This window comes from Mustela putorius, unplaced genomic scaffold (genome assembly GCF_011764305.1).
Source record: "Mustela putorius furo isolate JIRA1106 unplaced genomic scaffold, ASM1176430v1.1 tig00000407_pilon_pilon_pilon, whole genome shotgun sequence".
Lineage (NCBI taxonomy): Eukaryota > Metazoa > Chordata > Mammalia > Carnivora > Mustelidae > Mustela > Mustela putorius.
In genome coordinates, this window is record NW_025421373.1 from 26,288,427 (window position 1) to 26,315,103 (window position 26,677).

The 26,677-nt window shown below is 37.3% G+C and overlaps 1 protein-coding gene across 6 annotated transcripts in view; it reads right to left on the reverse strand.

Annotated features, from left to right (window-relative positions):
* Positions 1-221: 221 nt before the first annotated feature.
* The window catches only part of FAM114A2 (family with sequence similarity 114 member A2), a 33,327-nt gene continuing 6,871 nt past the window's right edge, over positions 222-26,677 (reverse strand). For all 6 annotated transcript variants that reach the window (XM_004737764.3, XM_004737762.3, XM_004737765.3 and 3 more), the window contains exons 5-14: positions 26,411-26,502; positions 25,141-25,275; positions 24,482-24,640; positions 23,514-23,637; positions 17,836-17,915; positions 9,765-9,887; positions 9,116-9,255; positions 7,161-7,233; positions 3,742-3,795; positions 222-1,566 (exon numbers count right to left, since the gene is read on the reverse strand). In XM_004737764.3, the coding sequence (XP_004737821.1) occupies positions 1,465-1,566; positions 3,742-3,795; positions 7,161-7,233; positions 9,116-9,255; positions 9,765-9,887; positions 17,836-17,915; positions 23,514-23,637; positions 24,482-24,640; positions 25,141-25,275; positions 26,411-26,502 (1,082 nt within the window). In that variant the 3' untranslated portion in view covers positions 222-1,464. The remainder of the gene's footprint in view (positions 1,567-3,741; positions 3,796-7,160; positions 7,234-9,115; positions 9,256-9,764; positions 9,888-17,835; positions 17,916-23,513; positions 23,638-24,481; positions 24,641-25,140; positions 25,276-26,410; positions 26,503-26,677) is intronic.

Sequence of the window (26,677 nt, forward strand, 5' to 3'; positions counted from 1 at the left end):
AGCAGAGTAACATTTTAGTGCTAATGGAGTATCTTTTTAGCCCAAATCTATTTATTTCCTTCTTGCTTACAAACTGCTCCCTTCCCCCAAAGAAGGCAATTACATAGAAATAGTGTTGAGATCAGTCAATGTTAGAGACTTGTTTTGCTATTTCTGTGGTCTAAAAAAATACTGGGGCTTATATTTGGAAAAGTAAGTAAAGTAAGTAAGTAAAAGATCAATTAACATAATTATTACATTTTATTTAAAGATTTTAGAAGATGAGCAATAGAGCTCACAATATTTACCTCCAACCATAAAGTTGGGAGAATTTTTTAAAAAGAGTGGATAGAGTGGATACCAAATAACTTTTAGGAAGATAACACCTTAGTGGCCTCTTACATTGTTGAAGAGAGCAAAGGAAGGCTTAAGATTTAAAGGATAAAAGTTATATTTATAAACATGCTAAGAAATACATTAAACCAAAACAAAAAAGAATAAGGAGAAACATATTGTGTCTTACAGGTTAAATCCTGTTCCAAATGATTTCTATGGGACTCTATAATCCCCTTCAACAATATTCAAATAACAAAAACCCCATTACTAAAAGAGCTTCAATACTCCTTTGGAGCTGGCTGTTACAGAATTTACCCTGCACATAAGGTATGCATGAAAGACACCCTGGAGAGACTCAGAATACCCACAAACATGAAATGGTTCTTTAAGTTACACTTGTTTGTCTGGAACCCAGCTGAGTGGGTTCAACTACAACTTGAAGCTTGTCACCTTAGTACAGGAGAACAATTTGAAGCCAAAGGGCACTTTGCCATAGTTAATTCATGTGGCTTCGCGTATACTTCAGATGTTTCTCCTCCATGCCATAACAACTACTAGAATTAAAGAGTACATGAAGAGTACTTTCTAACCAAGTCCAAAGAATTTAGGTAATCATTACAATTTCTATATACTGTTTTCCTAAAGCCACATATTTTATTACAGAAAGGAGAAAGGTAATGGCATCAAGAGATCAAGCACAGGAATTCTAGAATACTAAATTAAGTTGTTTCTCTCTTGCTTCACAAACAATTCTATCAGTGGGCTGCTAAATCACACAGAACCATAACATAACTGTTAGTGTTTTGCATCATGTCCAAGAAAGACCAATATTTTTGCCCGAGTACCCCATTAACCTTTACCTAGAGCTATTATTCTTGAACTTCCCATAAAAGTTTCTTCTCAAATAATTTAGTAATTCTAACAACTTGGAAGGGCAGTATGAAGACCTGAATATTTTAGCCAAGCAGTGAAGGCAACAAACCTCCTTTAAACCTGCTCTCCTGCCTAAATTTTATACACTAAAATAATCCTTTCTCCTTCAATTCTTCAGGGGTACCCAAAAGAAAGTGACATTTCTTGGCTGTCACAAGTTTTGGGTTGAATCTTCTCTGTTCTTCAATGTTCTGACAAAGACCCTGGGCCTGCAGCTCATTCCTCTGGTAATTCAGTTTTGTTCTCAATGAGAGAGATCTCCAGTACAGGTAAGAGCAGCTGAAAGGCGTCTTGAATATAGGAAGCACTGTTTGAGGCCTGTCAAGATTGAAAAAAAGAAAATATCACAGTCACTTAAAAGAGAAAATATACTAAAAAGACAACAAAAAACCAGATTAGTTTGTACAATCTAACTGAATCTGTAACCTGGGAAACAAAAGCATAAACTCAAGTTAGTTAGAGAGGAAAGAACGATCTAGCTCTTAAGATATGAAGTACCCATCACTGGGCCATTAAGGAGGGCAAGTACTGCATGCAGCACTGAGTGTTATATGCAAACATGAATCATGGAACACTATATCAGAAACTAATGATGTACTGTATGGTGACTAACGTAACATAATAAAAAAAAAAGGTTAAAAAAAAAAGATATGACAGTACCAAAAAAGAATATCAGCATTTTTGTCCAACTTGTCCATCGGAAATGGTAGCTGTTCTTTGACATCCTGCTTGAATTTGGCATTTGAAGCTTATTTATTCCTCTACTAAATGGGTAGGTTCTGTCACAACCTTTTAGTCAATTACTCAAAGGACTTTAGAAGGCTATGACTCTTACACGAACAGGATTTTCAGTCTACTATGACAGCTCTTCTTCCATGGACTCAATAAAATTAGTGAATACAAGACAGAGACTACAAATACGAACAAGGAAAACTGCTTTCAGATGATAAGTATAGATAAATTTCTATGTGGTGTAACAGACATATTTATGAGAAGCATCATGAAATTTCCATGCTCAGAGTTTTCCAGACTTCATTAATATCTAACAAGTTCTAATCTTCCAGGAGAATAATAGTGCGTTCATTACATTAAGATAAAAATGTACAATTAAAAGGACAAGAGTGTTTCAGATATGTAATCAGGAACAACCAAATCGAAACAGCAATAAGGAAAACCTATTAAGTGTTTTACCGTTTTTGTATTTATCAATAGCACGTACTCCTATTTAAACTTTAATGTGACATTTGCTGCCAAATTTTCCAACCAAAAGAGGTCTCAGAGATCATCTGGTTAGATCTCTTATATTGCATATAAAGATAATGAGATTGTCAAGAAGGTAAATGCGTGGTCCAGGGTCAAATCAGGGGAGGCCCAGGACAGGACTAGACTCCTGGTTTGCAAACTTCTCACCTATACTACTACTCTGCCACCTACTAAATCACAAATTTTCAAAAACACTAAGTGTTAATTATCAGAATAATTATCCTGATATTCAAGGGAAACTGTGCAATTAAGGAATTAAAAGCAATTCCTTGGTGATAATTTTAAAAGAATTTAAAACTAAAGAAGTAATAGTCCAATAGTTAAAAAACTTTTTTCAATTCCTACTTAAAACCTAACCAATTATCTCCCCTGACTTACATAAATATATTTTAAACGGAATATCAAACATCTAAATTGTTTGCACAACTGATAAGACAGAGTTTTTAAAATTTGGAATACAGAAAGGGTCGCACAAGAAGGCAATATAATGGGGCGCGTGGGTGGCTCAGTGGGTTAAGCCTCTGCCTTCAGCTCAGGTCATGATCTCAGGGTCCTGGGATTGAGCCCCACATCGGGCTCTCTGCTCAGCGGGGAGCCTGCTTCCCCCTCTCTCTCTGCCTGCCTCTCTGCCTACTTGTGATCTCTGTCTATCAAATAAATAAATAAAAATCTTAAAAAAAAAAAAAAAAAGAAGGCAATATAATCCATCATGTGATCCTCTTACATCCCCCTTTCCCAAGGACTTAACCCACCCCCTTCCTTAGATCTAATGGACTGATGAGGATTCTGTAAACACAAGCACCTTTGACAAAACAAAGCAAATTTCTTAGCAAGGAATGTTTTGTCTTGTTTTGTAAAAAGTCTTCCCTGTATAAACTTTACTCCTTTCAGAAGCAGCGTTTGCCTGTTTGTAATTTTCAGCCCTTCAGGTTTACCCCTGGTCTCTAGAAGGTGTTTCATGACTAAGGATCATCCACCAGCAGCCAGTGGGCAGGACTGACTACCGACAGCCTACTGCCAGTTTGCACTTCACGCAGCAGCTTCATCATTATGCTTTGTAATAATCAACAGGGAATTTGCATCAACTACACACCATTTTGGTCATAACTGCATCAGTATGGCCAAATTACCAATCTGATTAAAAAAAAAAAGTCAAAAAATAAAGACTGAAAAAGAGCTCATTAATAATACATAATACCCTAAAAGTTAGACTTAAAATTAACTACTGACCTCTAGAAATACTGCAGTGATGAGGGGATTAAGGATGTCTGCCTTTTCTTTGACCTAGGACAGAAGACACACTGTTAAGTAAGCACCAGAAGGCAGAGTGTGATTCCACTTGGAAACACATACACACACACACACACACACACACAAACACGCATACATAATTTAAGCACAGAAGAATTCTGGACTGAGAAAGAGCAAAACATCATCTCCAAAAGTGCTTTAAATTTCTTTCTTTTTGTCTTCCTGTGCTGTCCAATTGATGGTGTATTCCTTTGTAGTTTTTTAATTGACTTTAAAAAGTATCTTCATTTTGGAAGAGGAGGTAGAAATGATACATATGATCAGAAACATTAGAACAATTTTATAACAGAATATGCAGATATGGAGCATGTGCTCAAAATACTCAATGGTTTTTAAGATGGGCTATTTGAAAAACATGGAAATACATCATGGAAACTTATTATGTGTTAGCACTTTATAGCTCACTTGCAGGTTTAAAGTATCTTTATGAAACATGAAAAGATTTGGCCTCAGAAGATTAACTTCAAGAATCCCAGAAGCTCTTTTAAAGACAATATTAAGGGGAAAAGAGATATCCCAGGACTATCCCTTACAGGAATAATCTAAAATCATAAAGAAAAATTAATTTGGACTACGTTCTTAAATGAGTTGGAAGGCCCAGAATCTGCTGCCACACTGACACTTACATATTCATCACAAAGTGATTTTTTAAAAATTGAGGTATAACTGATGTACAACACCATATTAGTTTCAGGTGTACAAGATTTGGTATCTACGTAAGTTTTGAAATCAAGATTGTAAATCTTCCAGCTTTTTCAAGATCTTTTTTCAAGATCTTTTATTTTTGGGGGGCCCAAAACCGTAAAATGATCACCACAATAAGTCTAGTTAACATGTGTCACCATACATAGCTACAAAATATTTTTCTTGTGATGAGAAGTTTCAAGACCTATTCTCTGAGCAACTTTTGAATATGCAATACAGAATTATTAACTATACTATGCTGTACATTATACCCCATACCTTTTTTTATAACTGCAAGTTTAGACCTTTTAATCCCCGTCACCTATTTAGGCCACCCTTTACTCCTCTACTGCTGGCAACAACCAATCTGTTCTTTGTATCTATGAATCTGGTTTTACCACAAAATGATTTTTATCTGCTCATTTAAAATGCCCTGATTTTATCCTAATTTGTGGTTACTGATTTCTGATCATGTTCTATAGTTTACACACCTTCAGTAAATTTTTACAATTCCTTTAGAAGAAAGAAAAAAAGTTAGTTGTTTTAATTACAACTCTACTCCTGGTTGGCAACTGCAAAGTATAAGGATCGTAATAGTCTAAGTAAGGGACCGCTCCTTAAAACTAGAGCCAAACGGGGGCACCTGGGTTGCTCAGTGGGTTAAGCCACTGCCTTCAGCTCAGGTCATGATCTTAGGGTCCTGGGATCGAGTGCTGCATCGAGCCCCACATTGGTCTCTCTGCTCAGTGGGAAGCCTGCTTCCCCCCCACTCCCGCCCTCTGCCTGCTGCTCTGCCTCCTTGAGATCTCTCTCTCTGTATCAAATAAATAAATACAATCTTAAAAAAAAAAAACAAAACACCAAAAACCTAGAGCCAAACGTTGAGGTTTTTATTTTATCAAGGTCTACATTTCCAGTACAGGAATCAAAGAGTAGCACAAAATACACTGCAAATTTCATAAAAGGAGAAAAAAAAATAAGTCGCAAGGATCAGCTAAACAAAGACAAGGTGATCCTAAAATTCACATGAAAATGCATGGGCCCCCCAAAAATAAAAGATCTTGAAAAAAGATCTTGAAAAAGCTGGAAGATTTACAATCTTGATTTCAAAACTTACCACAAAGCTACAGTAATCAAGACAAAATGGTACTGGCATAAAACCAGTAAAACAAAAATGAGAGCCCAGAAATAAACCTGTATATCTATGATTAATTGCTTTTGACAAAAGGGCCAAGACAATTCAATATGGAAATGCTTTTCACCAAATAGTGCTGAGATGACTAGAAATCCACACGCAAAAGAATGAAAGTGCACCCCCACCTCGTACCCTACATAAAAAAATTAACTCAAAATGGATTATAGATGTACAAGTAAGAGCTACAATAAAACTCTTAGAAGAAAACACAGGAGTAAATCTTCATGATGTTGGTTAGGCAAAGATTCTTTAGATACAATATACCCAAAGTACTGAACAGTGATAAAAGAGAACAATGACAAACTAGACATATATTAAAAACTTTTGTGCAAAGACACTACCAAGAAAGAAAAAAACAAAACAAAACAAAAAAACCCATGGCCTGGGAGAAAATACATGTATATCATGTATCTGATAACAAACCTATGCCCAGAATATATAAAGCATTTTTACAACTCAACAATGGTAAGTAATAAAAAGACAAATAATTAAAATAATAAATGACAGAAATATAAATAATGAAATAAATAACCCAATTTATAAAATAACTTTAAAAAAAACAAATTTGAAAGTAGGCAAAACTAGAAAAGACATTCTCTAAAGAAGACATACAAATGGCCAACAAGTACATGAAAAGAAGTTCAACATCATTAGCGATTAGGGAAATGCAAATAAAAGCTGCAATGAGATACCACTTGATACCTACTAGGATGGCTAAAATTTAAAAACAAAATAAAACAAAAACAAAAAACAATGGACAACAGCAAGTGTTGACGAGGATGTGGAGAAATTGGAACTTTCATACATTGCTTGCAAGAATGTAAAATGGTACAGCCACTTTGTAGAACAGTTTGGCAGTTATTCAATGGCCCATACCACCCACATGACCCAGCAATCCCACTCCTACCTATCCAAGAGAAAGGAAAGCACACATGCATGTCTGTAGCAACATTACTCATATAGCTGAAAAATGGAAACAATCTAAATGTCTATGAATTGATGAACAGAAAAATGTGGTATATGTTCAAAAAGATTATTTGGTTATTAAAGTAAGTACTGATACATGCTACAATGTGGATGAACCTTAAAAACGTTAGGGTAACTGAAAGAAATCAGCCACAAAATACCACATGTTGTATGATACCATATATATAAAATGTCCAGAACAGACAAGTCTATAGATGGAAAGCAGATTAGTGATGTTTAGCACCAGTAAAGTGTGGAGGGGAAGGGAATGGGAGCAACTGCTAATGGTATAAGGTTTTCTATGGGATGATGAAAACCATCTAAAATTAGATTATGGTCATGGTTGCACAACTCTGTAGATATAATAATAACCACTGAATGGTACACTTGAAATGGGAACATTTTATGGTACGAAAATTTTATATTAATAGAGCTGTTTTTAAAAAGCCCACAGAACAGACATTAGCCCAATAAAAGGCAATAATATTCTTACCCCAGCAGTTGTTAGGCAGGTAGTAAACTCCTTGGACAGAGAAGACAACTCTTTACACAACACAACTGTCATCCTAGGAAAGAAGTGAGCAAAGTCAGGAAGGCTCCTCTTTTTGTTTTTCTTTCTCTCTCTTTTTTTTAAATAAGCATATTTAACAACTATAAGAAAACAAATCACCCCTGGTAGTAAATGTCAAAGAAGCAAGCTTTTTTAAAAGACAGTAAATATGCCTTCATCAGCTACCTAGTGTATCTGGGGACCCATGTGAACAGGCATTCATGCTACAGAAGAGGAGTCTCAGTCCTTGGAAAATCATTTTTTCTTCATAATCCTCTAGAAAGTACTAGATTTTCAAGTTAAGTGAAAGGAAATAATGAAAATACATTTTAAGGAGATAAGACAGTACTTAAAAGATCTTACATTCCATTCACAAATGTAGTTAAAATAAATATGCATGCATTCATTCAAGAAATATTTACTGGAAGTCTTCTATATACCAACTAAGCTTTGACAATTTATCAGTAAACAAGCAAAGGCCCAGTTTCCATGGATTCTTTTCTTTTCTTTTCTTTTTTTTTAAGATTTTATTTATTTATTTGACAGTCAGAGATCACAAGTAGGCAGAGAGGCAGGCAGAGAGAGAGGGAGGAAGCAGGCTCCCCGCTGAGCAGAGAGCTCCACTGGAGGCTCAATCCCAGGATCCTGAGATCATGACCTGAGCCGAATGCAGAGCCACCCAGGCGCCCCTCCATGGATTCTAACTTATTTGATGATTAATGGGGAGCCTATACATATGTGTGTGTGTTTATACACAAATATACCTACTGTACACATATATATGTGTGTGTACATATAAACACAGATATATAGGTGGACAAGTAGAAATAGCCACTTTTCCAAAGAACAGGACACCATGAAGTCGAGTCCCTCATCCTAAGTATGTTGAAGACAAAACCGGCCCTCTGTTGTGGGATGTCAGAGAACAGTGAAGTATAGGTCTGGAAAACATCAAGGGTCCCTCCCAATCCTAACACACTAAACATTCTCACAAATTTTTTTCCAATGAAAATTCTCATTATTTAATTAGATTTATTTAGAAAGCAGCAGATGTATTTTTTTCTCTTGTGACTATCTATTTTCTATTATTTTTAAAATTTTTATTCAAAATCAGCAATATGGTGGGAAAGGGGGCTTAGGGACTTAGCCTAGCCTGGGATTAAATCCCTGTCAGCAGAAACTGGGCAGATTATTTCATTTTTCTTGAGAGTGTTTCCTTATTTTCTTTAAAGCGGGACTAATCATTTACCTTTAGAATTACTGTAAAAATTAGAAATGATACACCTAAGTCCCTTAGCATGGTGCCTAGCACATAATTAGCTCTCAATAATGAATATAACCATTATTAAGAATTCAGGTTCTTAGAACTATTCTCTGTTTTGGGGCATCTGGGTGGCTTGGTCTGTTAAGCCTCTGCCTTTGGCTCAGGTCATGATCCCAGGGTCCTGGGATCATGCCCCATATCAGGCTCTCTATTAAGCACGGAGCCTGCTTCTCCCTCTCCCTCTGCCTCACGCTCCCCCTGTTTATGCACTAGCTCTCTCCCCCTCTATCAAATAAATAAATAAAATCTTAAAAAAAATTTAAAAAGAACTACTGTTTTTATTTATGTAAAATTTTATTTTTATTAAAACCAGTATCTGAGAACTAGTTTCAGATTATCAACAATAAAAAATAATTACTAAAACAACCAGTTAATAAAAACATTTATAATGTAGACCTATGGGTCAATGAAAAGAAATAACCCCTTCGGCTACTTAATAACTAAAACCCAAAATGAACAAATCTCTAACCTGAGAATAGTATCTTGTCGAGAGTAAAGTTTCTTAAAACTTTGGAAGGAAGCTGAGAAAACTCTGATCAATTTGCACCCCTTAAGGAATACCCTTTATACTTACTGGGAAAGAGCTCTGCTCCTTTCTATGGCAGTCACTTCCTGCTTCTGGCCATGCAGAACCAGAGCTGCTGTTTTGTGAAACAGTTCAATTGAGCAGGCAGTCAGTTCTGCTAGGCTCCGGATTGCAAATGCATGAATATCCTGAACAGAAAAACAAAACAAGGCATTGGCTTTTATTTTGTTTTGTTTTTAGCCCAGAGGAAATGCTGTCAGCTTGCTTCTCTCATACTGGAGGATTCGGTATCTTGAAAGCAGCAGAGACCAATAGCTGCTCTTCAGTAAACCTCCTCTTCTACCAGGGCAGGGATGTCATTTTACAAGCTGGGCTCATAACTACAAAAACAGAAGCTCCCCTGAAGTCAGATGTGACCACGTGACTAAGTTTTGGCCAAAAGATTTAGATAAAAAGGGGCTTATAGCAGCTTCTGGGAACTTTCCTCATGATACATACAACACACACAAACCCTTAGTCTCTTTTTCTTCACTCCTTCTTTCATTCTACAGTCTGGAACAAGACTGCTACAATCTTGGATTACAAGGTCGAAATGATGAGTAGTGATACAACAAAACAGAAGGTGCCTATGTCCCTGATCGTGATACCAACATCTCCACACCATTAAAAAAGAAAAAAGGTTTAGTTGCTTTGGTACCTCTATTGAATTTTTATTGATTTGGTCAGTTTTTTCTGTTTCCAACTGTTTCTCTCCTTCTTCCTTTTCTTCTAATGGCTTGGCCAGAGATGTATTGATCCATTCATAGGCAGTATTTCTTGCCTAAATAAGAAAAAGATTACTGCCCATCAACAATCCAATTCAGCTCACCGGAAGGTAACTATATACATTGTGCACCTACCAGAAATATGTTAGCATCATGTAAGTCAGCACTATTGTTCTCACCCAAACATACATTTATCATACACCTATCTACTTACCTTAGTACTTCTCTTGACACCACCTAACACTATGGTCCACTCATTCCTTCTTGAAATTCTCTAGTCCTTTGGCCTTCTTGAAAACTGAGGTATAACTTACACAAAGTGCACAAATCTTCAGAGCACAATTCAAGAAATGTTCACATGTGTATATGCCTTTGTAACTGCAACCTAGATCAAGATCTGGAATATTCCCATCACCCATTTAGAAGGTCCCCTCATGCCCCTTCCAAGTCAATACTGCTTAAACCAGGGGCACCTGGGTGACTCAGTGGGTCAAGCCTCTGCCTTCAGCTCAAGTCATGATCTCAGGGTCCTGTGATTGAGCCCCATGGTGGGCTCTATGCTTTGCGGGGAGTCTGCTTCCCCTTCTCTCTGCCTGCCTCTCTGCCTACTTGTGATCTCTCTCTCTGTGTCAAATAAATAAATAAAATCTTAAAAAAAAAATACTGCTCAAACCGAGTCACTGTTCCCCTTGCCCAAAGGTAATGGTTCTTCTGTCTCACTGTAAATTAATTTTACCTGTCTTTAAAATGCATACAAATGAGATCTTAAATCCTTTCTAATTTGTGTTTGGCTTCTTATACCTAACATACTGTCTGTTAGGCTTATCCTTGTTATTCCAAGTATCAATTGCTGATTCTTCTTGTTGTGTGGTAGTTCATTTTATACATATACCATAATTTGCCATTCTCCTGATGATGGGTCTTGAGTTGTTTCCAGTTTTCTTTGACTTTTCTAATACCACCATCTTCCAGTTCTGCCCCCACCCTTACAAGCATTCCTCCTTAGGTTCTTGTATGTACTGATCCTTCTTTTTCAGCCCCTTAAACACAGCATCACCTGGAGTTCTAGCCTAGCCCTCTACTTGTCTCACCCTATTCCTTTTCCCTCAACCCATCCTGATTCTATAATTTTAAGTATTCCCTACCTGTTGCAAACTCCTAAATCCTTATTTCCAGCACTGACCTCTTATGAAATGACATATTCCAACTGTTTGCTGGACATATATATTAGGATATGTTATAGGCTGATTATTCCTCTTCCCTTCAATGGCTCCCCATCAACCAGATCATGTTCTTACGCATGACTAAAGAAGTACCCATGACCTAGACCCTACCTACTTCTCCAGCTTCATCTCTGACCACTTTCCATTTTTAAGATCTGATAATAATGACCTATAATGTGCCCATTCTTTGTTCATGCTATTCCCTCAGATTAGAATGCCCTTCCTCACCCTTTTCTTTTCTCTAAATAAAGGCAGCTCTTAGTTTTCTTTCAGTCCTCCAACCAGACATTGTTCTTTCCAGGAAACTTTCAAAAACCTTCCAGGAGACTGGGCACCTAAACAACCCTGTTCTATGTCCACAGTCCCCTGAACACCCCTTCAACTTAGTACTTACCAAAAGACACTGAAATTAAATGTGCATATCTCCTACATAAACAACATTGCTATAGGATGGTTACAAACTGTGAATTAAATTTACACACCCAGTGCCTGCACACTACTGAGGATACCTACTGTTTTTACCTAGCCAGCATTCATATCTCCTTTCTTTTGGTAGGAGGTTCCAGATTTTTCTCAGCTCATGTGATTTGGGTAGGGTTGCTCCCACCCTCTGGCTCTAAGGGTTGGCAAATAATTCAGGTTTAGTTACCAAGAATATTAACCCCCTGTTCATACACCCATCCAGGGATGGAAAAGTGACCCTAACCGAGGTCAATGAGCATCAGTTTCAGGACATCTGATAAAATTACTGGGGAAGAGAAGCCCCCCTTCTGTTGGAAAAAAGTCAGCCTGAAGTTACCAGTGGTTATCCTACCAGGATGTGGAAAAGATTCTCTAAGAATAAAGCCAAAACAGAAGAAAGCAGAGTCAAGAGATTGGTGTGAGGACTGATGTAGAGTTCCTGGGTAGAGAGCCATGCCTGAAGTCAGTCTTGCCCCTTGATTTTCTAGTTTCTTGAGCCAATGAATGCCCCTTTTTTCTTAAGCCAGTCTGACTACAGTTTGTCATTTGCAACTGAGAGTGTCCTAGATTCTAAGAAAAGATTTATTGTCATTAAATGAAGGCATCCACTTGAGGAACTTTATACAGACAGAACGCACTCAGAGCTTTAACTAGGCAATTAGGAATCCAAAGAAGACTGTAAGAGTCATTCCAGCTGAGAAATGAAAATCACAGGTTTTATTAAACATACAGCACTGAGGTTGAGCCTTTAAAATCAACAGATGGGGCTACACCCAACGCTAAATCATGAATGACCTAGAGCAGAACCCATGTACCCAGATATTCATTGAAAGGTTCTTTCTCCTATGACACAGGAACTCCCATAAAACCCCTCAAGAACAATCTGGCTCTGATCTATAAGTTCAGATCAGAACTTGCATTAACTTGCATTAACCTCTGCATTAACCTCTCAAATTAAAAAAAATAATAACTATATAAAAGATTGGAAACAAGAAAACTCAAAAACTGTGAAGCAACTAGTAAGACCAGCGCAGATGGGGCCTTTATTAATTAGTTCATCCATTATAAATATTTACAACACACTGTTCTAGGTGCTGGGAGTACAGTGGCAACTAATAGAAACCATGGTCCTGTTCTTCTCTACTCTAGTGCAGAAAGACAATTAACAAATGAACAAATTAGCAAAGAAAATAAAACGGAGAGATGGAAAGATGGACTGGAAGAGAAGGCAGACTTGGCTTGGGTGGTCAGGAGGGTCTCGAGGAGTGAAATTTGAGCCAAAATCTGAAGTCTAAAAGGAGTCAGCCATGCAAATATTTAGACAATGAGAGCTATAAGCAGAGGAAAATCAGGTGGGTGTACTGAAGGAACAGAAGGAAGACCAATATGGGAGAAGCATGGTAGAAGATGAGGTTGGAGTGGTGAGATTTTGAGAAAAGAGGAACAGTGAGAGATGAGGCTGGAAAGAATCCTAACAGATGACTAACAGTCTAAATAGTATGTGAAATACTCTGCAATTCCTTTGAAGAGATAAAATGAGAGAAAAACCAGGGATTGATTTGTGTCAGATTAAAAGAAGAAAGAAAAATGAAGATAAGGCCACACAAAAGAAGAAAACTGGTATCATAAATGTAGTACACTTGAAGGAGATGTTTAAGTAGGCACAGCACATACTCAGAATGAATGCTCTTGAAGTCATTATGAACTACTGTGCCAAATCAAGGTAATTTATCATACCTTTTGAAAATATGCAATACTACCCAGGCCTCACACCCAGAATTCAGTCTAGACCTTCCCACTGGAGAGGCCTGGAGACTTAGAATTAAAAGGCACCTTGGAGGAGCGCCTGGGTGGCTCAGTGGGTTAATGCCTCTGCCTTCAGCTCAGGTCATGATCCCAGGGTCTTGGGATCGAGCCCCACATTGGGCTCTCTGCTCGCCAGGGAACCTGTTTCCTTCTCTCTCTCTCTGCCTACCTCTCTGCCTATTTGTGATCTCTGTTTGTTAAATAAATAAATAAAATCTTAAAAAAAAAAAAAAAGACACCTTGGAGCTTAGTTTCTACAACCAACTTGTTTTTTTATCAGTTGGAAAAAAAAAACGAGGCTTAGAAAAGAAATGGGATCTGGGGGGCCTGGGTGGCTCAGTGGGTTAAGCCTCTGCCTTAAGCTCAGGTCATGATCTCAGGGTCCTGGGATCGAGCCCCACATCGGGCTCTCTGCTTGGCAGGGGGCCTGCTTCTCCCTTCTCTCTGCCTGCCTCTCCGTCTACTGTGATCTCTCTGTCAAATAAATAAATAAATAAATTTTAAAAATTAAAAAAAAAAAAGGAAAAGAAATGGAATTTGCCCACATCACAAGTATCAGAATAAGAATCAGAACTGTGTTCTCAGACTCCTGCTTCATTGCTTTTCCCCTTTATGACACAGTATCCCATATAAACCCTTGGGGAAAATCAGGCCCTGATCTTTAACTATTCTACCTCTTATGACTCGACACCCAAAATGTAAACAATGTGAAGACTGCTTCCAGAGAATGACTAGTAGTACCAAACAGCTAAGGGGTTACTTGCTTTTTTAAAATAACTTATTATGATCTCCTTGAGTACACAAATTATGTTTTTTTAATTAGTATTTCCCTAGCACCTAGCAAAATAAAGTTACTTGACATATGTGTATTTATCAAATAATTGAATGTATAATACATGAGGCTAGCTTCCATACATAGGACAATTAATGGTGAGCATTTACAATGAGTCAGGGACTCCATAAAAGTTTTGTGTGTATTAACTAACACATTAATTCTTCACAAGAACTCTATATCATCCCTTTCTTATAAAGAGGATAAACAACTTACTCAACACCACAAAGTAAGAAATAGTACATTTGGGATTTTAAGGACCAATAAAGCAAAGATCTAGCCTTGAAGAAATTTAAGATTTAGGATGGAAGGTGGGGTACCCAGGTAGCTCAGTCAGTTAAGCATTCGACTCTTGATTTCAGCTCAGGTCATATTCTTTCTCTCTATCCCTCAAATAAGTAAGTCTTTAAAAAAAAAAAAAAGGGGGGGCGCCTGGGTGGCTCAGTGGGTTAAAGCCTCTGCCTTCAGCTCAGGTCATGATCCCAGGGTCCTGGGATGGAGCCCCGCATCGGGCTCTCTGCTCAGCAGGGAGCCTGCTTCCTCCTCTCTTTCTCTGCCTGCCTCTCTGCCTACTTGTGATCTCTACCTGTCAAATAAATAAATAAAATCTTTAAAAAAAAAAAAAAGGATTTAGGATGGGAGGTAAGGTATACACATTTAAAAAAACAAATAAAAACAACTTATGACACATTTATAAAAATACATATGCATAAGGTTAAGAGAATAAAGCAAAATGCTAAAGTACAAAGCATGTTAAACTGTTGTATAAAAAGAAAATATATCTGCTTATCTTTAAAATACATCTACTTATCTAAAAAAAGAAACACAAGAAGGACATGCCAAAAAGCAAGAAAGTTTAATATCTAAAAGGGGAAGGGCAAATGGAATGGATGGGAATTATACAGTTTTGACTTTCAGAAACATGATAATACTCTATATATTCAAAAATTAAATTAACACGGAGATAGCAAATAAATCATATATTCCTTCCGTAGGTTGTTTTTATAGTAGAATGGGCAAAGCAATGAAACTATTTCAGATGCATTATGGAACTGAGGAAATAAGGACATGCGCTAAAGTTGGGAGATGGGGTTCTTTCTGTGAAAGAAGAGAGACACAAACGTGTCATGAGGAAAGGCAAGGCAGGAAGAACCCTGCTGGGATGGACTGAAATTGGGAGTTGTCAGGATGAACTCATGATCTCTAACATATGTATGTATGTGCATGTACAAATACAGGGGTGTGTGTACCTGAGTACATTTCCTAGCTCTGCCCACAAGGCCTAGAAGCAAAGACACCATAGCAGTGAAGAAGAGCACATCCACTACCCACATCTTAGCCTGGACTATTAAAAAGGAACTATGGCTCCTTGAAGAAATGGCTGATTCCAGGGAAGGCATATGGAAGGTACAAAGTGAGTCCAGGGTATCTTGTTATGACAGAAAATAAGGAAATATTCCAAACAATGATAAGTGCATGTCACACAGGAGTCCATTTGAAGGACAATCTGAATATCAAACTAACTAAAACAGTAATGAATCACAAACCAAAGGAAAAAAACAGAAACCTGTGAGATCATATTAAATAACAGATAATAAATAAAGAAACAGGAGAAGGGAGAGCTCATAACTATAGTAGAATGCCAAAGCTCACTGATAAGTGTGGAGCAAATGCTGGGGTTAGAATACATCATCACAGTAAACACTGATGCAGCAAGAACCATGCATAGATGCCAAATCTAAGAGGGAAATTGAAGAATCAGGATATTTGTTGGTCTTAAAATGTCTCCCACAGAAAGTTTATTAGTACCACAGGGGAAAATTTGTAAGAATACAGTGAGAAATCAGGCAACACATCACAATAAGGGGAAGATGGACATCATGTGCTGTAGGTGTGATAGCCTGGGAAGGATACGATGTCACTTATGAAGTGTCTTGCTTGGGAAGGCATAACCTGACTTTAGTCATGAGAAAACACAAGACAAACCCCAAATGAGGAATACTCTATATTTATATAGGGGGAAAGGAGTTTGTTATTTCTCATCATAAAAGACAAGGAAAGATGAGGAACTACTCCATATTAAAAGAGAATAAAAGTACTTGACAACTAAACACAATTCATGATTATGTACTAGCTCCAATGTTAGAGGAATAAATTTGATTCAAAGGACATTTTGGGGCCAACTGCCAAAATCAGAATGTGGACAAGTGGACAAGAGATTAAATAAAAATATGGTATCAGGGATGCCTGGGTGGCTCAGTCCATTAAGCCTCTGTCTACGGTTCAGGTCATGATCTCTGGGTCCTGGGATCGAGCCCTGAGTCAGGCTCCCTACTCAGTGGGGAGTCTGCTTCTCCCTTTCCCTCTGGTCCTTCCCCTGCTCACGCTCTTGCTCTCTCTCTAATAAATCTGTTAAAAAAAAAAAATATGGTGTCAATGTTAAGTTTAGAGCAAGTGAGAACTACTGTGGTGACATAAGGAAATATCTGTATTCTTAGTAGGTACATATTAAAATATTTATGAATAAAGGGCTATCACGTTTACAATTACAGTCCCAATAATAACAACATGCATGCGTGCATGTGTACGTGTGTGGTGCTGTACAGGGGAGAAAGGGAAGAAGGGGAAAGGGGGGGGAAGGGATAGGACATGTAATGAGAGAACAAATGCTCAAACACAAATGATTAAATGTATGGAGTTAACTGTTAACAAAGGGTGTATCTGCATAAAAGATATTGTATTTTATTTGCTTTATTTGTGCAACTTTTCTCTAAATTTGATATTATTTCCAACTCAAAAAACACTACCATGATACAAGCTAGAAGTGCTGAGGTCAAGTGCTACAGGTGAGACAAGGAAGATGAGCTGCCTGAAAATTTTCCTGGGGAATGTAGCATTTTCACTGGGCATGACAAAGTGGGCTAGCAAATCAAGCATCACATTCCTTGCCCTGTGGTATGCAAGTGACTATAATGGCTATCCTGGCCAGGCAGCAATGTATGCCTGCCATTAACTGGTCCAGAGATGGTTCCAGAGACTGGGAGAGGATGGTGAAGAGGCAGCAAGCAGCTCAAGACCCAGTGGATAGTGTCCCATGAGCTGGCACTGGCATATATGCGAGGTGAGTATTGCTCTGAAAACAGACCCTCCCTACTGACTTTGACTAAAGCCCTTCCATGTTCCAAATGTGTGAGGATAGCTCAGACACCACCATCAAAGACCAAGGCTTAGGCCAAGGGACTCTCATTTGCACAAGCTAAAGGGTCACTGTGCTGCGGGAAATGATAACCTCCATCCAGTCCATAAGGACTGGGGCCACATTCCATCATCTTTGAATCACTCAGAGCCCTGAGAAGAGGAAGACCTCAATTGAGGCAAGCCCACTGGTCTCATAAAGGCTGCCAACCCTGTGGCCTAATAAGAGCTTTCAGATAAGCAGCATTCCAAATGAAAACAGGTGAGGGTGGCAGAAGTGTGGGGCAGGCAGGGCAGATGTGAGATCTGCATGCTAACCTGTCATAGCAGAAGGCAGGTAGAAGATATGGAACTCAGAATATACCCCCAGTTTGTTGACACCCTTGCCACGAAGTTAAAATCTTATATTCTTTATCTACTAAATCAACACAAGAAAAAAAAAAAAAGAAAGAAAGAAAGAAAGAAAATCACCAAGTAATAACTTACCCTGGCAAGTTTCTCGGGTTTGGAGGAGACATGCAGCTGGGAAAATAGATCTGTTATCTCTTTGGTAAAGTCTTCGTCCCCTGAAAAAAAAAACAAACAAACAGGGGCACCTGGGTGGCTCAGTCAGTTTAGCATCTGCCTTGGGTGCAGGTCTTGGTTCCAGGGTCCTGGGATCAAGCCCCATATCTGCTCCCTGCTCATTGGGGAGCCTGCTTCTCTCTCTCCCTCTGCCTCTCCCCCAGCTTATGCACGTTCATGCTCTTTCTCTTTTGAAAATATATAAATAAAATATTTAAACAAAAAAACAGAAACAAAAACAAAACTCAAGTCCTATTTAAGACACTGCAGAAAGACTGATAGGGATGGGGGTGGTGGGCGGTAAGAAGAAGAAGAGAGGCATGGCAGGAGCAGCAGCACTAATAGTAACAGCAATTTAAATGAGCATGGTGCGTTAGTGCTTACAGAATCCTTCTATATATGCCAATGAATTCTTTCAATAGGCTTGCAAAAAAGTATCATTATCCCATTTTAGAGATGAACTAGGGCTTGAAGGGGTTATTTCCACAAAATTGCACAGCAAAGATTAGGAGTCAAACCTTGGCCTTTCCACTCCAGTCCAAATCCTGTGCTCTTTATATTATATTCCAGATGTAGGAATGAGAACTGGTGAAGGCAGAGTACTAAGCAGGTACTATGTCTGTTCTTCTAAGAAAGCGGAATTTAAGTCAGGATATAAAAAGTGAGTATAACTTAGCCAGGAGAAAAAAAAGAGTCCCGGACAGTGAAAACAAGCAAAAGATACCAAGGTGAAAGAAAGCACGGAAACAAGTTTAATATGTTTGGAAGTGTCTTAATGTAAGGGAGAGAAGAGAGGTAAGAACGGAGCTAGAACATTAAGTAGGATCCAGGTAAAAGATGTCCTTAAAAACCAATGGTGAGGAATCCCAGCTTTTTATTAAGGGGGTGAGGAGACACTGAATGATTTTAAAGAGAGACAGGTATGTCCAATTGAAATTTTAGAAAGATCCACTCTGACTCCTGGGTGGAGATGAACTTAATTGGGAGCAAGAAGGGGAGCAGAAGGCTGAGGATCCAGGCAGGAGACAATGATGGATAAGAAGAAAGGAAAAGAAAAAGGGATTCCACAGTGTTGGAAGAATGGTAATAAAGCTATGGGTTAAGAAGCCTAAGAGATGATGGGAAACATATTATGCTTATATTTGAAACATACAGGCAAATAGGTGAGTCAATATAAAAAAAAAAAAAACCCACATCCAAACAAATGGCTAGAAATGCTGTTTTCCTTTCTACTCATCTAAATTTTACTTAATTTCCTCAGACCAAAGCTTCTCTTAACTGTACAATGTAGCAAGAACTCTTGTATATAGAAATCTTCTAGCACTTATAATCTATACAAGTACTTCTTAATCACCGGTTTATGGTTTACCAGGGCAAATGATTACTTCTTCATACCTATTTTCTCCCCAAAACCCTTAGGAAAAAAATTCCATCTTTTCTTCCCTCTCCATTTGCTATCCCTTTTCTCTTCTCTCTTGGTGTTCAAGACAGAATTCAAATAGTTTGGTGATACTCATTATAAAAGGGTTGGGAAAAGTTGGTCTTCTAAATACTATAGCTGTAACCTATATCACTCCTCTTAGTAACACCTAATCAAATTCTACTGCCTAAAAATCTAAAATCTAACAGGCATTTTGTTTTCCTAGCAAAGCTTCTAAATTATCTGGGAGCAAGGGAGTATCTGATACTATACTGGGATCCATGTACCCCAAGGGGCTCACAAAATAATCCAATAAAGTATTGGGGGAAAAACAAAACATTTTATTTGTAGACAGTTGTCTTCTCCTTTTAAAAACTTCTATTTTAGGGTATACTTTAGAACATATGTAATATATTATTATAGCAGTACATATATATAATTTATAAACATCAAATGTACATACACTAAATCTAAGTACTCAAAAAAACTTTTATTGCTAAGGTTGATCAAAAAATGTTTGGAGAGCCTGTCATGTACGCCCCACAGACCTAAGTGTAAAAAGTAGTTGCTGTGTTAAGATAAAAGTGTGAGGATGAGGGATGCCTGGGTGGCTCAATAGGTTGAATGTCTGTCTTTGGCTCAGGTCATGATCCCAGGGTTCTGGGATCAAGTCCAGCATCGGGCTCCCTGCTCAGCAGGGAGTCTGCTTCTCCCTCTGCCTGCCACACCCCCTGCTTATGCTTGTGTGCCCGCTCTCTCTCTCTCCCCACCTCGTTCTTACAAATAAATAAATAAAATCTTTTTTAAAAAGAGGGGGAAAAAAGTGTGAGGATGGAAAGGAGGCATGGCTAGAGATTTGGTGGGACTTAGAAGAGGCTGGGGTCTCCATTTTCTGTGGTTTCCTCTCCCCTTTGATACCACAGCCTTTTTTTTTTTACATTTTCATTGAAATGTAATACCAAGGTCAGTGTTGCATTTTCACCCAAAATCCCTGGGGGAAAACTGTTGGGGAGGGTAGTGTGTAGCACTGTAGTGCTCTCTTTTCAGAGCCCTCTATCTCTGGCAAACAGGTAGTGGAGAAAAATATCAGAGACACAAATCCTTCTTTTCAGAAACGCCTTAGAGTCCTCAGAATGGTACTTACATAGTAATTTCTGATTACTATGCAAAGCCAGATGTTGACTAAATTGAACAAATACTGTTAATGGTATTATGTACAAATAAATTAAGTTTATAAATAACTGGGGACTGCCACACTTGGGTTTAGTTAGGAACAATGGAGCAACTTAAGTAAATAAAAATTAATTTATGGATTTCCTGCTAAGCACAGATCTTTATTTACTTATGCCACCCTGATAATGAAAATAGCAGCCACCATCTGTTAAGTGCTTACCATGTATCAGACCTTAAATATTTTATTTAGTCCTTATACCAACCTGAGAGGGATTAGCATCTTCTTCTTAAAGATGAGAAAACAGAATTTCAGTGTTAATTATCCAAGGTCATATGACTTAGGAAACAGCAGATCTTGATTTTGAACTCAGGTCTAACTCCAAAACCCATCCTTTCATCCACTAAGCTATACTGTCTATTCAATACTTCAGGTAAGCTTAAAAACTTTTATTCAAGTGCCATTTTATATCAGGACCAGTATCTTTACATAGAATATATAGCAAGGTGTTATATAACCAGCCAATGCGACCTCTTAGAAAGCAGTACAAAACACAGATGGGAACAAAAAAGAGGAATTATCTCTCAGTATAATATCCATACATTCTACTTCACCTCCTTCTCTCAAAGAAAGGCCTTAAGACTCTCAGTCAGACGTTCCTTTTAATATACAACTTGAGTAAGAGTAGGTTAACTGGTTTTCCACCCAAAGCTGATTAAAGATAGAAAATGAGATTCAGAGGGTATTAGAAGCAATCTCACTGAAAGTGAAGAGAATTAAAAGATGGACAGATAAATGCACAGAACATAAAGATGCACAATTCTGAAAAATAACAGAAACATCTCTAAAAGCATAGCAGTTTAGGATAATTTAATATAGCAGCTCTCAAAAACACTTTGATCTCAGGACCCCTTTACATTCTTAAAACTTTTTGAGAACCCCCAAGAGGTTCTCAAAAAGTTCTTTTTTAATGTAAGTTACATATCTGTCAACACTTATCATATTAAAAATTAAAACTGAAATGTTTGAATTCCTTAAATACACTTGACATAATTTTTAAGAAAAACAACTATATTTTCCAGAAAAGAAAAATTTTAGTGAGATGAATGCCACTGTTTTATATCTCTGCAAATCTCTTTAATGCCTAGCTTAGAGACAGCTGGATTCTTTTATCTGCTTTTACCTTCACTTTGTTGTGATATGTTGTTTTAAGTACATGGTGTATTCAAGCTCACATAGTTGGAAAGAGGAGAACAACTTTAATTGCCTTTGCAGATAATTGTGGATATTCTTTAATACCACACCAAAACTCAACAAATAGTCTTAAAGGCTAGTTATAATGTAGAGCCTGAAATCGCACAATGAAATTTTGAATTCAGTTACATTAAATTAAAATCTACTGGTCTATTTTTTGCCCAGATATGACTTTGCAACACCACTCATTAGTCATCTGGAAAATACTGATTCTCTGAATTATGCAAATCTTCTAAATGCCATCACATTTAAATACGCCTAGGAGATCAAATTTGTTACTACGACCACGAATTTCATCAAAAAAATCTGTAAGCACTAGGAAGCTGTCAAGCTCACCACAGCAACAAACGTAAGTTTTACAAAATTCTAACTTTAGGTTAATTTAAATTTTACTATTCACAAATATTTTTCCGTCAAGAAAGGCTCATTTCATTCATTTTCAAGAAAATGTTTACCAAATAGCCTGCTCTGAAGAGTCTGTGTGACTGCAATCTTTTTAAATAAAAATAGTGTCCCATGAAAAAACAGGTACTTGCACTTACAGCTGAAATAACAGTGCTTTTCCTTGAGACAACTTCAGTATGCATCACACAAATATGAAAAATAAGTGTACTCAAGGGTCAAGACTCAGTGAGATAAATCACTGTTACTGTTTCATGAGGACAAGCTTAAATGAAACTGGCACCTTAAAAATATTTTATTTATTTATGTATTTACTATGAATGCATGGGAGTGAAAATAAAGTATTAGCACAATTTGGTATCACTGTCTTATCTGTGTTAAAACACCAGTAATTCTACTCACCACCGCTTTTGCACCATCAGTGTGAATGTCAAAATAACACATTTTTTAAAAAGAAAAAAGACATTTTGGTATTATGATGCAGAGTTTTGACTCATGGATTCCCTGCAAAGATCCTGGGAACCCAAGAATCTGCAGACCACACTTTTCAAATCACTAACTTAATCTACCATATGAGTGATTGACTCATACGTCTTGATGGACCCTGAAAGAATTTTTCTAGTCATTTTTAATGTTGGTTTTGTTTTTTATTTTTACTTTTAATGTTTGTAACTGATCATTTCATTAAAAAAAAAAAGGCAAAAAAACTGTACTCCTTAGATTCTACTAAAAAAAGTTAGTGTATAATGCATATTAGAAATATTTCCAGCTAAACTTTAAAATAAAACAACTCTCAAAAGCTTAAGATTCAGTTGACTAGAAATTATGCCTTATGTAAATGACCTTGTTTCCTGATAATTACTAATATTTTTAGGAGTATGCAGATACTAAGAATATGGCATTTAAAAAAAGCTTTGGAAAATACAAAAACAAATCATCACCTACATTTTGGATAACCGCCACCCTGCATGCCTGAATTAAAGATGAGGACAGGGATCATTGGAGTCAGAGAGTCAGAGGAGCAGTATCTAGGGATATAAAAGCTCACAGGGATGACCAGCCAGACTGAGGCAGGAATCTAACAAGGGCGATTCTCTAAGCAAAAAAAGCAGGCAGTTTTGTGAGTTGCAAGATGAGACCTGGAGAAGTCACAGTTTGGGGGGCAGAAGGGAGAAGTGGGGCAAAGATATGCACTTAAGACCAACTACTCATACAAATACCTAGTCAGGGGCAAGACAGCAAAAAATAAAATCAGACTAGTTAATTAAAGAGAAAATAATTAGTTTCAAGGGCAATACACTGCATATAAACATTTAACATCCCTTCCACTCAAATACTGGATTTTCATATTACCTTTTTTCTCTTCTTCCTCTTCTTCACAGAACTCTGCTAGGGAAAATGCTTCCTTGAGTTGCTCCAATTCAAGTTTTAGAGTCTCTAATTCTTCTCCAGTTAGAGAATTAAGAATAGATTTCACCTGAATGGATATAAAATAATAAAAAGTTGTGAGAGTACAAAAGAAAAAAACATTTTCAAATGGAGAAGAGGCTACAGATGAAATTAAAATAAAATTATGAGCTCACCAGTCAATACAAACTATTCTTTAAATATCTTAATACAAGAGATCAGTCATTATAGGAAGATAGGGAGAATTTATACTTAAAAAGAAAAAATTAAAAACCAGGAACAGGGGCGCCTGGGTGGCTCAGTGGGTTAAAGCCTCTGCCTTCGGCTAACGTCATGATCTCATGGTCCTGGAATGGAGCCCTGCATCGGGCTCTCTGCTCGGCAGGAAGCCTGCTTCCTCCTCTCTCTCTGCCTGCCTCTATGCCTACTTGTGATCTCTGTCTGTCAAATAAATAAATAAAATCTTTAAAAAAATAAAAATAAAAATAAAAACCAGAAACATCCAGGAATTATTTGTGTTTAACAATGGCTAAGAAATTAGGGGGAAGTTAAACAGTCTTGAATCAATTAAAAACTAACAGGTAATTGTATCCAGATTGGCAGCTTAAGCCAGAGAGACTATCAAAAAAAAAAAAAAAAAAAAAAAAAAGACCAAGGCAAAGGGAAAACACAGATGTACTATTAAGATCTCTTGGTTCCCTATCCTTTTCTATTTAAATTAAAAGAAATAACACCTGACTCATTCTATTTCTAGTAATTAGTTCAAACATTTGTTTATTGTGGTGTAGTATTTTCCAAGAGTCTCAAGCCTCCATGTGAAATACATTTCATCTTCCAACTGTACAAACAGACGAAACTATGCAGCGCTCCTTTGTTTGGAGATCATCCAATTGAAATTGCTGATTTGGAATTACCTTTATTTCACTTTCTCGGGAAAGCATCTCCAGAGCTTCCAGATGCGAAAGGCCTTGAAATTCATCAAAGAGGAGCCCATAATGAGTTTTCTTGTCCGTTTCCAAGGCAACATCATTGGAGGTCCATAGCTCTTCTTTCTCCTTTGCCTCTCGTAAAACCTGAAAAAAAGGTGGAGGCTTACCCTGCAGCAAGTAATGTGAGCTCAAGGGTGAGTTCTGAGAGCTGAAGGAAGCAAAGCTGAGATGGTAACAGGACAGACCAGTGCCCTTTCATTCCTGGCATGGCAATTCAAATCTGATAGGCTAAGGAACTGCTGGGAAAAAATGGTCACACATAATTCAATCTTGGACAGAATAAATAACACCAAGGAACCGGATGGAGAGTGCTTTAAACATTAATGTACTCAACAACTCTAAAAGGGCTTGTCGCCTTCTGTTGTACTGATAGGAGCCTCTTACAGAAAAGAAAGAGGAGGAAAATAAGAACTAGGCATTTTTCTAAACACTAAAGCTCTCATCAGTCACATTCCCACCCCAAAAAAGCCTTAATAAAAATATCATTGAAAATTTTTCAAAAGGCATTATTAACAAGGTCTACTACAGGCAAAAATACAGATCAAAACAGAAACATGAAGTAAATGGGTAAAGACAAATAGTACCTGAGACAATGTAGAATTCCGGTTCATCAGACCCTTGGTTCTTTTAAATCCAGGATCCCCTTCTGCTATTACATCCATTGTCTTTTTCCCAATGAATTCTAAGGCATCCAAACCCCCACTGATCACACTTTTTCCCTAGGAAACACATGCAATAATTACATTCAGTTACATTCAGTAATTAAATTCATTACAGTAATACTGAAAAAAGACATATTCATGTTTTGATTATATAAAATAGTGGCTTACAACACTAAGCAATGGCAAGAATGTGGAGCAATTAAAACAATCATCCACTGCTTTTAGGACTATAAACAGGTTCAAACACTCCGGAGAACTGTATGTCAGTATCCACTACCACTAACCACATGAATATCCTTATGAACCAACTCTATACATGGTTGCATACAGAGGCTCATCAAAAGATATACAAAATGTTCATGGCATTCCTAGTTGTAAAAGCTAAAAAGTGGAAACAACCCCAGTACTCACCAACCATGGAATAAATAAATGTTACATAGTCATATAATGGAATATGGCAAAGAAAATGGAATATACCACACACACTACACAAAGAGAAATCATACAAACATAATGTTGAGTAAAAGCCAAACACAACAAGGTACCTTACTGTATGATTCCATTTATGTCAAGTTTAAAAGTAGGCAAAATTAATCTATGATGGTAGAAGTCAGGATTGTGGTTATTTTGATGGGCAAAAGGAAGAAGCGGATGGCTGGAAGAGGGCAAAGGTGGAAAACCTATGATGTAACATCATGTTTGAATTTTAGTCTGAGTGTGTTCACACTATAAAAATTCAAACTGAATACTTATAACTTCACTTTTCTGTATATATGTTTTACTTCAAGAAATTAAAATTAAGTAGTACTAGTTATCTATTCTCATTAAGACAGACATTATGTTTCCTATAAAATCCTTTAAAAATGTTTCTAATCATCTATAGTTACGCAATTATGGGGAAAAATATTTTGTAAAGTAGGGACATTTTCTAGGCCACCAAACTCAGAATTCATATTCCATAAATTATTATGTACATTGCCTCTCTGTTACTCTTCATTTTCTGCTCTCTACTTCTTTAAAGAACGTTTTCAAGGAGCTCTCACTCTTCCACTAAGGTCAAAGTGATCTATCCAGCAATTTGGACTCCCATAATAGTAATCAGTCGTCATGGCTTTTCAAGAAAAAAAGGAAGAGATAAAACAAAAAACACTATATTCACAGAGGTGTACAGTCCACCATGCATTTTACTCACTGTGGTCTGAACAGCAGTAGAGATGGTTGAGAATACACCAAATGGCCCAGTCAATGGGAAGGAGTTTGCATTCTCTTTGGCATTTGTCTCTCCTACAGGAGGAAAGGGATGTGTAAACATGAAGGAATGGTCCGTAAATAGTACTGCTTTATCAGCATCTATGTGAAATATTAGAAACTAGACCCTGCTTCCAATACACAGGGTAACCTTAGCCCTTTTTGTTTTATTATTTTAAACTATTTACCCAAAACATAGCTTTTTTCATTT